Below are 16873 nucleotides of genomic sequence, written 5' to 3'. Positions count from 1 at the left end.
AGTATGGTTAGAAACTCTGACGTTTTGAATCAAGATGTCAAGTAGAGTTCAAGTGCACAGGAAGGGAAGAAAAGCAGAAAGAGCTAGGAAAAAACTCAGTTCAGGTAGAGAATTAAGGAAAAGATAAGGCTAAAGGTGGTCACCAGGCCTGTGAGCTGTCTTCTCTCCCACCTTATGGTGTCATAATGCTATCTGCCCACTGTCCTAGTTCTCAGTGCTACCCCAAGACCAGCAGCTTCAGTATCAGCTAGGAACTTGTTAAAAATACAAAGTACTAGGCCCCACTCCAGACCTACTGAGTCAGAAACTGGGACACGGGCATGTGTTTCAACAAGCCCTCAACTGCTTCTAATTGCTCACTAAAGCTTTAGAACCACTATAAGCCAGGAGGGAAAAAGTAACTGTACACTCAACAGTAACTGTAACTGTGACCACTCAAAAATACTGACTTTCATAAACATGATGGCTGAGCAGAAAAACCGAGCTCTCTGAAACCTAAAACGTCAACTCAATTTCTGCTCTGCTTTCTTTGAGATGTCAATCAATCGGTTATCAGGAAGTTTACACTCTAATAGTTCTTAAGTCAGTCTTAGATTTTCAAACTTGAAATAAATTTATACAAAGCAGCAACATTAAGATCATATTAGTTAAAACTAACACCAAAACAAAATTCACTTAGCACTTAGATTTCTAAATTCAACCTTTTACCATTTCTCTCTTGAATTATTCGAATGGCTTGCAGCTGCATTTCAGTATTTTTCTCGACCATCATTGCTTTAAAGATAGTAAAATCTTCTGCTGCCAATACAGGTTGCAAAATGGCCTGTAGAAAGAAGTCAGGAAGTTACAGAACTATTTCCCACACACTCAAATCATTTCCACTGCAAAAGGTGCATTAATTCAAGAATGCTGCATTATTATTTATGACTAGATGACTCAAAAGGACAATTTTAAGATTTTTTTCTAAAAGCCTTTAAAGTAGGGTTCTCAAGAGGCTGATCTTCCAACCCCTCCCACACCCACAAGGCTAGGGCACACAGTGACACATTTTCCAAATGAGCCAGTGCTGAGCAACTCTGATAAACAACACGGGAATGAGTCTTACTCTTTTAAAGTTACCACTGCAGTATACAAACCTGTTTTTCAGTCAAAATAATGATAACTACTTGGTTTAGATTCTGTCAATCTGAAATTTGGGGCTTCCCTGGTGGCTCAGTGGTAAAGAATCCTCCTGCCAATCCAGGAGATGTGGGTTCAGTCCCTGGGTCAGGAAGATCTCCTGGAGGAGGAAATGGCAACCCACTCTAGTATTCTGGCCTGGAAAATCCCATGGACAGAAGAGCCTGGTGGCTATAATCCATGGGGTCACAAAAGAATTGGACACAACTTAGTGACTAAACAACAACCACTTGAAATTTACTGTTTAGTGATAAAGCAGTAACTACAAATAATCCTTTAATTAATAAAACTGCCAAATTGAATAAGAATAAATGCCAAAATTCACTTCATGGCAAATAGATAGGGAAACAATGGAAACAGCGAAAGATTTTATTTTCTTGGGCTCCAAAATCACTGAAGATGGTGACTGCAACCATGAAATTAAAAGACATTTGCTCCTTGGAAGAAAAGCTGACCAACTGAGACAGCAAATATTAAAAAGCAGAGACATTACTTTACCAACAAAGGTCCGTCTAATCAAAGCTATGGTTTTTACCAGTAGTCATATATGGATGTGAGAGTTGGACTACAAAGAAAGCTGAGTGCTGAAGAAAAGATGCTTTTGAAGTGTGGTGTTGGAGAAGACTCTTGAGAGTCCCTTGGACTGCAAGGAGATCAAACCAATCAATCCTAAAAGAAATCAGTCCTGAATATTCATTGGAAGGACTGATGCTGAAGCTGAAGCTCCAATACTTTGGCCACCTGATGTGAAGAGCTGACAGTGGAAAAGACCCTGATGCTGGGAAAGATTGAAGCCACAAGGAGAAGGGGATGACAGAGGATGAGATGGTCAGACGTCATCACCGACTCAATAGACATGAGTTTGAGCAAGCTCCGGGAGTTGGTAATGGACAGGGAAGCCTGGCATGCTGCAGTTCATGGGGTCGCAAAGAGTCGGACACGACTGAGACTGAACTGAGTGAAATGCCAAAAAAATGGAGTCTGAAAAATAAGCGTAACGTGGTAGGAATAATGTGAGAACACAACAGGAGTAGTCCTATAGGCAAAAAGTTTCATGGAAGAGACAGAAATTATGTGAAATCTTTTTCTAGATGAAACTGAAGTGTAATAAGTTAGGAAACAATAACAGTATCTACCCCGCACTGTGCTGTGCTTAGTCACTCAGTCGTGTCCAACTGTTTGCAAGCCCATAGGCTGTAGCCTGCCAGGCTCCTCTGTCCAAGGGGATTCTCCAGGCAAATTAACACTCCTTTAGCTACAGAGAACTACAGAGAACTATTATCATATAAAAAAGCAAACAAATTCCCAAGCTAATCAGTAAGAAGAATAAGCTCTGAAATGTAGGAAAACCCAAAAGAAAACACTCAGACCTTATTCACCTTACTAAACCTTATTTCAAGCTTTACATGACATTCATGAAAAAGCTGACCACAGGAATCATACAGAGGCAACCAAAGGTGTGCTACTGCTCACCAGGTAGGCAGCAGTGATAATGTCAAAGACACACCGCAACAAATGTTCCATCAAAGAGTGCTAAGCAAAGAGGAAGGAGTCCCTCCAGCAGCAACCAGCTCACATTCTAGACAAAAGCAATACAGTCAAACAAAATAAAGTGCAAAAGTAGTGACATTTACAAGGAGTCAACTGTAGGAAAAAAAGAAAGTTTCTTATCCTTTAAATTCACATATACTGTTCAAAAGGCCAAGGGCAGGGGACGGCAAATAGGCTTCATTGGTGTTTTGGTGTTTACCCGAAAGTTACAGCCCATAGAGCAGTATTAAAGACAAGTGCAGTATAAAACAGACCACTAATGAGAAACTACTGTGTAGCACAGGGAACTCTGGGGTGCTCTGTGGTGACCTAAATGGGTAGGAAATCCAGAAAAAGAGGGGATACAGGTATGTATTCATTATGGTTGATTCACTTCACTGTATAGCAGAAACTGACACAGCCATGTAAAGTAACTAAACCCCAATTTTTAAAAAAAAATTTTAATTTCCTTTAAAAATAAAAAATATATAAATAAAGACAACTGTAGCCAGCCACTGTAATAGCATAGTATATCTGATCTGCCAGGGCACCTTTGTGGGATTATACAACCACATAACATTGTTCTTGGTCTTCTTAGACTTATTAGTAATATCAAGTTCTCTATCCTCATCACTGACAAACACTTGAAGGGCACTGCTACTGATGCCACTGTGTCAGCTAGAGCTATCAGCAAGTCTGCATTTGAGCTGATCCTTAAACATATAATGCAGGGCTTCTCAAAGAGTATGTTTAACCCTTCTAAGAAATGCAGGAAAGACGGACTGTTAAATGCATGTTCCTGAGCCCTACCCTAGACATAATCTAAATTTCTGGACAAGGGGTACCCATGTATCTCCCCAGATAATTCTTATAATATTTAAGTTTGAGAACTACTGATACAATGGGGGGAAAAAATAAGCCCCTGATATCAAGGGGCTACTTTGAGCTTAACCATATGTTAGTTGTTTGATTCCATATACATCATTTAGACTTCTGGGCACTAGTTTCTTCACCTGAAAATTAGCATAATAATAACAACAATAATAATAGAGTATTTTGTCAATTCTAAGACTCAATAGATTAGCAAAATAAACCATTATTTCATGTACCAATAAGAAAAGAAAAAAACCCTATCAATTAAATTATAACATGCCATCAATTACAAAATGCATTCTCATTGATGAGATATTTATGATAGAAAATTTTCATTTGAGAATGAAGGAAATATAGCAACTTTCTGGCTGGGTGTTAGAATTGAGCAGTGTAAGAAAGCATTTTTTTAAAACTAAGAAGTCCTATAAAAGTAATTTTCTGGGCCTTTTGATTAAATATCAAACTGGTGTGCTAAACCTAACAACTGTACAGCAATTGGGCTACACTGGTCCAAGGAAATGGAACACCCTTTGTCTAAGAGCTTCCAATAAGGGTAATTAGAGGAACTAAATACAAGAGTTACTCCAAAAAGCTAGCAAGTGGTTTAAAAACAACAACAATCTTAAGTATCCTTTAAATTAATTGAAATGTCAAACTACTTTGAAAGAAGACTATGAGATAAATGGTATAAATAAATAAATGTGGTGTCATATATATTTGAAAAAAGCACATTGACAAAAATATGAACATTGAGTCTTTCAGAATCTGACTTAAATGAGTTTAAAAAACCTCCAAACATGTTCATACTTAGCCTGAAGTTACAAGTGATTTCATGCATTTATGCTGCTCTATTAATAGAACCACAAGGAGAAATAGATGAATTCACTACTATAGTTGGAAACTTCAATAACAGACAGAATCAGCTGGCAGAAAATCAACAAAGAAATAATTGAACTGAACAGCACCTTCAGTCAACTAGATCAAATTGATAATTTTCCAACAACAGAAAAATACATTCTTTTCAAGCTCACAGGGAACATTCACCAAAATAGACAACATTCTAGGCCATAAAACACACCTTAATAAACTTAAAAAGAACAGGAGTCATATAGAGGAGACTCTCAGACTCAACAGAATTAAACTAGAAAACAGGAACAGAACAACAGGTAGAAAAACCTAAAATACTTGGGAGATTAAGAAACACACTTTAAAATAGCACATGGATCAAAGAAGTAGTCTGAAGAGAATCTCTAAAAATATTTCTAACTAAATGAAAATACAACTTATCAAAATGTGTGGGGTGTAGCAAAAGTTAGTGCTTAGAAGGAAATTTAAAGCACTGAAGCATATATTAGGAAAGAAAAAATAACCAACATCAACAATCAAAGCTTCCACCTTAGGAACTAAAAAAAGAGCAAATTAAATCCAAAGAAAGGAAAGAATAGAAATTGGAGAAGAAATAATGAAATTGGAAAACAAAAAATCAATAGAGAAAATCAACAAAACTAAAAGATAATTATTTAAAAAATAAATAAAACTGAGAAACCTCTGGCCAGGTTAAGTTTAAAAAAAAAAAGTGGGTGGGTGTGTGGAATTCCCTGGTTGTCCAGTAGTTCAGACTTTGTGCTTCCATTTCAGGAGGCATTGGTTCAATCCCTGGTCAGGGAGGTTCCACATGCCAGGACATGAGATACACAAAAAAAGACGTAAATTAAAAAATATCAGAAATGCAATAGGGGACACTACTACAGATCCCATGGACACTAAAAAGGTAATAAAGGAATTTTATGAACATCCCTATGACCACAAATTTGATAGTCCAGATGAAATGGACCAATTTCTTAAAAAACACAACCTGCTAAAACTCACACAAGAAACAGACAATCTGAATAAGTCTGTATCTATTAAAGAAATGGAATCAATAATTAGTAATCTTCCAAAACAAAAAGCACCAGGCCCAGCTGGGGTCAATGATGAATTCTATCAAACACTTAAAGAATTTTATACAATTCTTACAATTCTATACAAATAAAGATAGAACTTTAAAGAAAAGATATAGATTCCTTTTACTTCTCAAAAGAACAATGATTATTTATTTGCAGAAATTCAATAGCATAGCCTATAGAAATGATGTGAAAGCCTTTCTATTGATTCAAAGGACTAAGGGGAAAAAAGTATAACTATGAAATCTGGTCTCATCACTTCATGGTATATAGATGGGGAAACAATGGAAACAGTGAAAGACTTTATTTTCTTGGGCTCCAAAATCACTGCAGATGGTGACTACAGCCAGGAAATTAAAAGATGCTTGTTCCTTGGAAAAAAAGCTATGACCAACCAAGACAACATACATTAAAAAGCAGAGACATTACTTTGCCAACAAAGGTCTGTCTAGTCAAAGCTATGGTTTTCCAGTAGTCATATATGGATGTGAGAGTGGACCATAAAGAAAGCTGAGCGCTAAAGAACTGATGCTTTCAAACACTGATGTTGGAGAAGACTCTTGACAGTCCCTTGGATAGTAAAAGAGATCAAACCAGTCAATTCTAAAGGAAATCAACCCTGAATATTCACTGGAAGGATTGATGCTGAAGCTGAAGCTCCAATACTTTGGCCACCTGATGCTGACAAAGATTGAAGCCATGAGAAGGGAATGACAGAGGATGAGATGGTTGGATGACATCACTGACTCAATGGACATGAGTTTGAGCAAGCTCTGGGACATGGTGATGGACAAGGAAGCCTGGCGTGCTGCAGTCCATTGGGTCGCAAAGAGTCAGACACAACTGAGTGACTAAACAACAACAACAAAGCAATCAACAATTGGAATTTGAAACAAAAAACACAATACAATTTACATTTGCACTACAAAAAAGTACTTAGGAATAAATGTAACAAAATATGCACAAGATCTACCCGAGGAAAACTAAAAAATTCCTATGAAAGAAACCAAAGATGATCTAAATAAATGGAGATCTATTCCATGTTAATAAATAAGAAGACTCAACATTGTTAACATGTCATTTCTCCCAGATTTGATCTGTAGATTCATGCAACCCCAATCAGAATCCGAGCAATTGTGGATATCAACAAACTGATTTTTAAATGTACATGGAAAGGTAAAAGACTCAGAACAGTCACGCAAAATTGATAAAGATCAAAGTCAGAGGACTGACACTACGTGACTTCAAGATTTACTATAAACTACAATAATCAAGACAGTATGATATTGGTCAAAGATTAGACAAAGGATTAATGAAACTGAATAGAACCTGAAAATTGACCAACAAAAACATAGTCAACTGATTTTTGACAAAGGAAGAAAGGCAATCCAATGAAGAAAGGATCATCTTTCTAGAAAATGCTGCTAGAACAACTGACATCTACATGGAAAAAAAGAAGGAATCTAAACACTGACCTTACACCTTTCACAAAAATTAACTTAAAATGGATCACAGATTTAAATGTAAAAACAAAACTTTGAAAGATAGCATAGAAAAAATCTAGCTAACCTTGGCTTTTGGCAATGACTTCTTAAGATAAAATATCAAAACCATAAACAATGAAAGAATCAATACATCAGACTTCACTAAAATAAAAAAGACTTCTAATTTGTGAAAGACATTGTTAACAGAATGAAGAGAAAAGCCACAGGAGAATATTTTGTGAAATATTTGCAAAACATATCGGATAAAGAAGATCTGAATCAAAAATATACAAAAAACTCTTACAACCCAACAATTAGAAAATAAATAACTCAATTTAAAAATGGGCAGAAGAAAACAATGACATCACTACATATCTATTAGAATGGCTAAAATCCAAAAACCTGACAATATCATGTGTTACTGAAGACATGGAGCAACAGGAGCTTCCATTCACTGCTGGTAAAAATGTAAAATGATATAGCTACTTTAGAAGAGAGTCTGGCAGTTTCTTACAAAGTTAAGAGGGAATCTTAACATATGATCTAGCAGTCTTGCTTCTAGGTATTTACCCAAATGAGATGAAAAATTTACATCCACATAAAAGCCTGAATATGAATAGCTATAGTAACTTTATTCAAAATTGCCAAAGACTGGAATGTACCAAAATATCCTTCAAAAGGTTATATACCACCTTCAAAATGTGGTACATCCATAAAATGGAATATTATTTAGCAATAAAAAGAAAACTATCAAACAATGAAAAAACTTAAATTCATATTGCTTAATGAAAGAAGTCAGTCTGAAAAAGCTACATACTTTATGATTTCAATTACATAATATCCTGGAAAAAGCCAAACTATACAGACAGTAAAATGAACAGCAGTTGCCAGAGGCTTGGTGCAAAGATGAAAAAGATGAGTATGTGGAACACATGAGATTTTTAAGACAGCGAAACTATTTTGTATGATACTGTAATGATTGATATATGACATTATGTATTTGTCAAAATCAACTGTACAACACAAAGAGTGAACCTTAATATAAACTATGGACTTTACTTAATAATCAAATATCAATACTGGCTCATCAACAAATACACTACACTAATGAAAGACTTTAATAAAAAGAGACAACACTACATTAACTGCTCAACTTTCTGTAAACATAAAACTGCTCTTAAAAAAAGTCTATTAATTTTTAAAAATCTTATGAGCAATCAGACAAAATATTATCAAGTGTGTGTTTTTAGAAAATGAAAGTTATACCATATATGTAATCATTTTAGTGATACAAGTTATTGGGGAAAAAAAGAATAATTTTCCCAAATTAATATTAGAAGACAAATGTTTCTGAAAGCGTTAATTTCTAATTTACAAAAGTCAAAGTAAATCAAGTGAAAAACAAAAACAAAAAATACTTTTGTCTCTTGCCATATAGTCATCCCTGGCTCCTGCTATACATAGAAATCAGTGATGAGCTCTATCCTCACCAAAAAATATTACAAGCAATGAAAAAAGCCACTTTTGCCTATTTCAGTTGAAAGCACCATGAAATTACAAAATCAACTGAATACAACTGAAATAATATCTCAATATGCATTCTATTATCATATTTTTCTGAATTTTTTAGAAAGGTATCTTAATTTATGAGGATTTTTTGAGAAGCTACACACATATGACAGGAAAACATGCTCTTAAAAAGTCTGTTGTTGAGACTTCCCTGGCAGGCCAATGGTGAAGACTCTGTGTTCCCACCAGAGAGGGCCCAGGTTTGATCCCTAGTGGGAGAACTAAAATTCCACAAGCTGTATGGAGAAGAAAGAGAAGGAGAAGAGAGTTGAGAGGATGGGAGAGGAAGGATGGAAAGGGTGGAAAGAGGAGGGTAGGAGAAGAGAGGAGAGGAGAGGAGAGAAAGAGAAAGGAAGGAAGGAAGGAAAAAAAAAAGGTTGGTTTTTTTTTTTAAACCAGACATCTTCATCTGATGCACTTCTTACAACTCCTGCTGATTTTAATACACAAGAATGCCAGGACCAGTGGTCTAGGACTAATGGTGACCAAACCAGGTGAAAAGAATTTTGCAAGTCATCTTTAGCAGTACAGTTCAATGAGAGGGGAGTGAGCAACTGTTTATAAAAATAAAAATCAAACCAAACAGACCAAAACAAAAGAAAAAGTACCTCCTAAACTACCCTGGGCAAACAATTGGTTTCTTGAATTCCTTATAGGCACTCTAAATTAGCATAATGGAATCAGCATTCTGATCTTTATTTACAAAGATTAGATTATTGCTGCAAAGCAGTAACTAGCCGGCTTTGGGCTGTTTTTCTGGTTATTGGAGATGGCCATGTGCTGATTCAGTCATATTGCCTGAACGGAGAAGTCTGGTGGGCTGCTGTCCATGGGGTCGCTAAGAGTCGGACACCACTGAGCGACTTCACTTTCACTTTTCACTTTCACGCATTGGAGAAGGAAATGGCAACCCACTCCAGTGTTCTTGCCTGGAGAATCCCAGGGACAGGGGAGCCTGATGGGCTGCCATCTGTGTGTTCGCACAGAGTACGACACGACTGAAGCGACTTAGCTGCAGCCCTTAGTATCTGGGGCTAAGTTTGCTCCAGAAGAGAATAAAGCTAACTAGTCCACATGGGGATTGAATACATGACCCTGGCCTAATTAGCACCCCGCTAATCAACCACCAAAATAGCTACCATTAATTACAAGATGCTTCCATTTATAGACCACTTTATGTGTGTCAGGTATTGTGCTAAAAGTTTTATGAACATTTTTGCTCAAATTTCACAAAAACCTTTCAAAGTAGATACTGTCCCTGTTTTACAGATGTTCAAACTGAGAATCAGAATAGACAAGACAGGAAAACCGTAAAACAACTTTGTCCATGATAAATGAAAGTAATCAAAAGATCTAAGCTCAAATCCAAGTCTGTCTGTGTCAGAAGGTTTCCATGCTTGTACATAACAAGACTGTACTACGAACCAACTCCAAATCAAAAGGTGTTATGTAACAGAACAAAGCAGAAAGATATGTTACTTTTGATCTGAAAACAGTATTTTAAAATTCTGAATGTCTTCATTCACAAGTTATCCTGATGATGAAAACAAAAGATGGATGTGACTACTATTACTATGAACATCTTTTTTCACAAAGTATTTCAGATTCATTCATAATAGCTTAATGAAGAGGTTGACAAATATTAACCAAAGAAGAAAATATTCTGGAAATACAACAAAAAAACAAATACCAATGCCTTAAAAGAAATCTAAATACTAATTAATAATTTTCAATAAATTCCTCAAGGTAAATAGACTTGTAAAAAACTTCAATTCAAGGCAATTAAACTGAATTGAAAATGTAAAAGTGCTCAGTGGGACAGAATGAGTACTGGTCTGACTAGAGATATCAGGAAAGTTGCACTGCAGCAGGCCATGATGATGAGATGGGTTTCTCTGGGTATGGAAAGGATGGAGTAGTGAGAAGGTGGGGGCTGAGGATTCCCAGTTAAGGAACCACCATGAGCAAAGCCAGGTGCACCAATGCTTACAAAAGCAAGTAGCCAGAACTACTATAGTATGTAATGTACTATAGAATGACAGCAGGAGGTTGAAAATGATAATTTGAGATTACATCCTAGATAATCCTATCATCTCACTAAGGAATTATAGTTAATTTGGTAGAAGATGAAAAGCTAAAGTAACTATTTGAGAAGGCTATTTGGGTAGTAATAACATATCCCTATACTCAATCTCGGAGCCTGAGCTGATATTCTGGCTTTGTTACTTCACTTGTAGACTGTGCACCAGTTCCTTAACATATATGTGCAATAGTTTTCTCAATTCTAACAAAGTAAAATAAATAGTACCAATTTCTTAAGGAGTGTTAGGAAGATTCAATGAAATAATACATGTCAAGTGCTTAAAACAGTAGCTAGCATGAACCCCCAGTAAATATTAGTTACAAATACACCTAAAACCTATTTCAATTCAGCACTGCAGAACAAATGAGACAATAAAATTATTACAGAAGAAAGCCCCAGGAACCATGTACTGTGTATCTGCTAAGATTAAAAAAGGGGCAACTGCAAAACCATTAGAGACTTATATAAATATTTTTTTTTTGCATAAAGCCTGTGATCTATTATAGTTCTGATAGGAAGTTCTTTTTTAACAGAATCAGTTTATTAATGCTTCAAACTATCTTTTCACAAGGTACTTATAAAGAAAGAATCCATATGTGTTAAACTGGCTTTTCACTCTTACAGTCTCTAGAATATTATATTTTGACAATCAAACATAGCAAATCTAAGTGGAATCCTGGGCATTTTTGTTAAAATTATATATTAGCAGAAAAACACAAAAACCTGTGATGTACGGGTCTTTGCAAGAGGAGAAGTACATGCTTCTTGAAATTGATCTTCATTAATTCCAATTTCTTTAAGGTAAGTTTCTAACAGCTTTTCAACCTAAAAAAAAAAGTTTAACTTTTACAATTTACATTGAAGGAGTCCAAATGAGTTTTTATATTGAGTTAAGAAAAATATAATCAAATGCTTGCTTGCAATTATTAATCTACATAAAATTATATTATATGGCAGTGACAATCTTTTTCACCAAAAAAACCCCAAACAACTAAAAGTGAAAATCTTTGCAGAGAATCAAATGAAATTGTATTTCCTCTACCAGAAATAACTGAAGTCAGGATTATGAAGTTTGATGTGGTATAATCCTTGTGCTACCCAGAGGCATTTCTTAAAATCTCAAGACAACATGGCTAAATTAATAATGAACACTCCCCTGGATATACCAGCAGAAGAACAGGAATAAAATTTAAAGATCAGATGCAAGATCCCTTAAAATAGTTGTCCTAAATCTATTCCTTACATTCCAGAGTCTTATGGAGGAAATGCCCAGAGAACCCCTGGAGTCTGATGCAACTGATAGCACTACTAAGGTAGACTGGAATTTTTTAAGAAATTTAAATGGACAAGTCTATTTTTTAAATTCAGAACAGACTGAATTAATATTATTCAAATTATATTTAAAATCAGTTTAAAAATACTCACTAGTTCTTTATATTCCTGATGAATCTCTGTATAAGTCAATTTGCTCTCTTCTTCATCATCAAAAACTAAATTTAAAAGAAAAATATTGCATAGTGTAAAAAAATTTCATTAAATATGAAAGTCAGCTCCACAAACAGAACTTACAAATAGAATACTCATTCTTGTAAACTGGCTCTTCCACTTTAAAATTCTTGGGATTAAAATAATAATAATTAATTGTAAACAAGTTTTTGTCCGTACCTAAGAGCTACTTCATATGGGAGAGGAGCATTCATTTGCCAGTTTTCAATCAATAATACAAGGCAACAATTTCTTTACAAACTTTAAATGGAACATTATTGGTAAGTTTCTAAATAATTCCTTTCACAACAGGTTCCAGATTATTTTACCATATTGGAATTTTGCTGATCCAAATTTTATTGAAACTGACTCTTTCTTTATTACATATAAATCAATAATGAAACAAAAATGAATAAAAACAAATGTTTACTCAATGATCATATGTGTGAAACAATGTAGATTAGAAAGATATATATTCCTTCACAAAGCTACAGTGTGATCAAGGAAAAGACAAATTCATGAACTGTAAACCATAAGCCACCCTTAAAAAAAATTCCCCCATTCTTTCTAAAATACAAAACTAACATCGGTAATTTTCTATTTAAAACTCTTCAGTTCTTTGCCTAGCGAATAAGTATAAAATACTTAGAATCCCAGACAAAATTCTTCAAGACTGGATCCCAAGTCTCATCTCCCACCACTCCAAAACCCAAACTTTGCCCTCATAACAGGACACAATTACTTGGAATGTGGACAAATGTAAAAACATAGAAGGTGCTTCAAAGCCCCAGGTCTTTGCTCAAGCCCTTCTTGGATCTCTTTGCCTTTACCTAATACCTCTTCTCCCAACCATTCTTCAAAATACTGTAAGAGGCACATTCTCCATGATCTGCTGCTGCTGCTGCTAAGTCACTTCAGTCATGTCCAACTCTGTGTGACCCCATAGATGGCAGCCCACCAGGCTTCCCTGTCCCTGAGATTCTCCAGGCAAGAACACTAGAGTGGGGTGCCATTGCCTTCTCCGCCATGATCTGCTATCCACTCCCAACTCCCTTGGCTATTTAGATTCCTTCCTCAGAACTATTTGAATACACAGCACCATATGTCCACCTTTATAATAACATCTGGTCACTTTACATTTAAATTCCATTTACGTACTTGTCTTCCCCACCAAATTATAAACTTCTCAAGGACAAAGATTTGTTTTATTAACTTTTCTAACCTCAACTTCTGGCTCAAAGACACTCAATAAATGTTGAAATAAATGCTGAAAAAAAAAAAAACAAAGAAATGCTGATATTTACAAAGTTATATAAAACTAATTTTTAAATTACCTAAGGTGAAGAATACCACATTGACAAACCAAAGTCAGTGAAATATAAACACTATTATTTCAAGTGCCTCTGAAATGTTACTTCCATTTCTCTTGGCATCTATTCTACATAGCACTGGGCATACATGCAATACAGCAGCTAATAAACCTGTTTTGAGATAATTTTGAAGCCAAATTACTACATTACATGTTTACAAGTCTGAAGATTACTATTTCCCTATAAAATTACACAATCAGGTGTGTTATAACTGAGATGCAGCCACTTTTAAAGTGTGGGAATAAATTTTTTTTTTTTTTGCCATTTCAGCATTTAGGTTCAGTGGGATAAGTGGAATCAAACAGTGACATAATTTCTTTTTTCTCCTAAAGGAGATCAAAACACCACATTCTTCCTCAGTCTCAAAACAGCATTTTAAATTCTTTAATAGAGCAGAAATAAAAGTTATTTTGAACTTCTTTTAAAAATTACCTGCAAGAACAATACCTAGTAAATACTATTTGAATGTTGCTCATGGCAATGAGAATGTAATGAAAAGATTCAGTGGTCAAAGTAAATTTCATCTTTACCAGATTCATGGAAACTTCAGGTTGAAAGGACTCTTAACAGATCATTCATGATAACCAACCATTTGACAGTGGAATTCCCCTCTGTAATAACTCCATTAAGGTGCTATCAGATTCATTCAAACACTGCTAAGGCCTGGGGAACTCATTACCTTCTGAGACAGGCGAATTTATCCAGGATACTATCTGTTATGAAGCACTTCCTTCACAGAAATTTGTTTACCTGTAGCTTGTACCCACGGGCGCTAGCTCTAGCCCACTGAACCTTAAAAAAAAAAAAAAAGTCTAATCCCTCCGACATACGACAGACGTTCGAACGATTAATGGATATTACTATCCTTAAGGTCTTGGCCAGCTAAACAACCAGGACAACAGCCTGAAATTACTATTATGACATCGCTTCTGGTTCCTTTTCCATAAATGGGCTCCAAACTATCTCTAAGAACTGAATGCAAAGCTCCAGAACCTGGAGGTACTCTTTCCTCACAGGGAACGTTATGCCACGTCTACATACCTCATTTGTTGGAATATACCCTCCCTTTTTGGTATAACCGAAAGAGAGAGCTCAAAAAAGGGAATACAAGCCACCGAGATTACCGGCTCTAGGCCTACCGGAGTAACCTCATACCCCTCGCCCACCCCCTTTTTGGCCAACAGTTGGAATCAGAACCAACTGACATCTCTCCTGCCAAGTCACTGGGGAAGCTGATGAAGGAAGAAACCCGCAGTCACCTGGCCAAGGCAGAAAGGTGCACGATGGAGTGAGGCCCAACACAGGATTAAAGTCTACTGTTTTTCGAATGCGTGCTTGGGCCCAGCGGGGAGAGGTATGTCGTCCCCCTTTTCATTACCGTGGAAAAGACAGGCGCGGTGACAGCAACACATCCTAAAAATCCAGCTCTAAACCTGGTCGACAGGAGGGGAGATCGAGGAGATGAGAGGCGGTATGTGGAGAGGTTGTTGGTGTGAGAGAGGTGAGCAAGGACTGACGATTCGAGATTCGTATTTTACCTTCACATTTCTGCTCCACGAAGTCCAAGATGGGGATGGACCAGTCCGGGCCCCGCAGGAACCCCGCGATGCTCTCCACCACCCATTCCACCTCATCCTCTTCTTCCGCGGCCATTCCGCCCCCGTGGGGCGCCGCGGAAGCCTAGGCCAGATCCCCGGATCCTAGAAGGCCTTTCGGCCGCAAGGAACCGAGAGGACAGGGAAACGATGTGCCCCAGCAGTCTCCGCAGTCACCTGGCTGAAATCTACAAACCACTTAACGTAAAACGGTCGCTATGGCAACAAGCGGAGCCGCCTCCGGCAGCCGCCCGGAAGTGAAGCCGGCTTCCTCAGAGCCTGCGCAGCCTAGAAAGTGGCATTTAAAGAATGTTTCCGATTGGCTGGAAGGAGTAGAAGCCAGTCGAAAGATAGCCTTCCGCCCATTGGCCCGGAGCTGTACAAGCCATTGGCTGGAAATCCTGGAAGGAATCTCAATGTTCTCACGGGAGAAGTCCGTGGGACCAAGGATTAAAAATGGCGCCATGAAGGCCCGTCTCACGTGGTCTCTGACTGAAAGTTTTAAAGGCTTCAGTTCACGGTTGTATCCCCACTGCTCACTCCCGACCATTTTCCGACCCGCTGAGCCAGAAACGTTTGAAATTGAAAGGTTGTTTTTTGAAAATACAAACCCGAGGAAAGTAGTTCTGTAAGATTTGCTGATTGTCCCAGCGTCAGTTTGCATCCTGTAGCTGCCAGCGAGTCTTTACGGTGTCAGTCAGTCAGTTCAGTTCAGTCGCTCAGTCGTGTCCGATTCTTTGCGACCCCATGAATCGCAGCACGCCAGGCCTCCCTGTCCATCACCAACTCCCAGAGTTTACCCAAGCCCATGTCCATCAAGTCAGTGATGCCATCCAGCCATCTCATCCTCGGTCGTCCCCTTCTCCTCCTGCCCACAATCCCTCCCAGCATCAGTCTTTTCCAATGAGTCAACTCTTCGCACGAGTTGGCCAAAGTACTGGAGTTTCAGCCTCAGCATCATTCCTTCCAAAGAACACCCAGGGCTTCTCTCCTTTAGAATGGACTGGTTGGATCTCCTTGCAGTCCAAGGGACTCTCAAGAGTCTTCTCCAACACCACAATTCAAAAGCATTAATACTTCGGCGCTCAGCTTTCTTCACAGTTCAACTCTCACATCCATACATGACCACAGGAAAAACCATAACCTTGACTAGACGGACCTTTGTTGGCAAAGTAATGTCTCTGCTTTTGAATATGCTATCTAGGTTGCTCATAACTTTTCTTCCAAGGAGTAAGGGTCTTTTAATTTCATGGCTGCAATCACCATCTGCAGTGATTTTGGAGCCCAAAAAAATAAAGTCTGACCTGTTTCCCCATCTATTTCCCATGAAGTGATGGGACCAGATGCCATGGTCTTAGTTTTCTGAATGTTGAGCTTTAAGCCAACTTTTTCACTCTATATGACTTTCATCAAGAGGCTTTTTAGTTCCTCTTCACTTTCTGCCATAATGGTGGTGTCATCTGCATATCTGAGGTTCTTGATATTTCTCCCAGCAATCTTGATTCCAGCTTGTGCTTCTTCCAGCCCAGCATTTCTCATGATGTACTCTGCATAGAAGTTAAATAAGCAGGGTGACAATATACAGCCTTGGTGTGCTCCTTTTCCTATTTGGAACCAGTCTGTTGTTCCAAGTCCAGTTCTAACTGTTGCTTCCTGACCCGCATATAGGTTTCTCAAGAGGCAGGTCAGGTGGTCTGGTATTCCCATCTCTTTCAGAATTTTCCACAGTTTATTGTGATCCACACAGTCAAAGGCTTGTCAT

General features: G+C 37.4%; 1 protein-coding gene across 2 annotated transcripts in view; it reads right to left on the bottom strand.

The window, feature by feature from the left end:
* The window catches only part of CFAP36 (cilia and flagella associated protein 36), a 31183-nt gene extending 15792 nt beyond the window's left edge, over positions 1–15391 (bottom strand). Inside the window, exons 1-4 of one of the 2 annotated variants that reach the window (XM_040224873.1) lie at positions 15055–15391; positions 12087–12151; positions 11385–11486; positions 709–823 (exon numbers count right to left, since the gene is read on the bottom strand). In XM_040224873.1, coding sequence (XP_040080807.1) covers positions 709–823; positions 11385–11486; positions 12087–12151; positions 15055–15169 — 397 coding nt within the window. In that variant the 5' untranslated portion in view covers positions 15170–15391. The remainder of the gene's footprint in view (positions 1–708; positions 824–11384; positions 11487–12086; positions 12152–15054) is intronic. The other variant, XM_040224874.1, reaches the window with a different exon arrangement.
* Between the last annotated feature and the right edge of the window lie 1482 nt (positions 15392–16873).

This window comes from Oryx dammah, unplaced genomic scaffold (assembly GCF_014754425.2).
Source record: "Oryx dammah isolate SB20612 unplaced genomic scaffold, SCBI_Odam_1.1 HiC_scaffold_25, whole genome shotgun sequence".
NCBI lineage: Eukaryota > Metazoa > Chordata > Mammalia > Artiodactyla > Bovidae > Oryx > Oryx dammah.
Note: the sequence above shows the minus strand (reverse complement) of the source record. Positions and strands in the feature narration are given on the sequence as shown.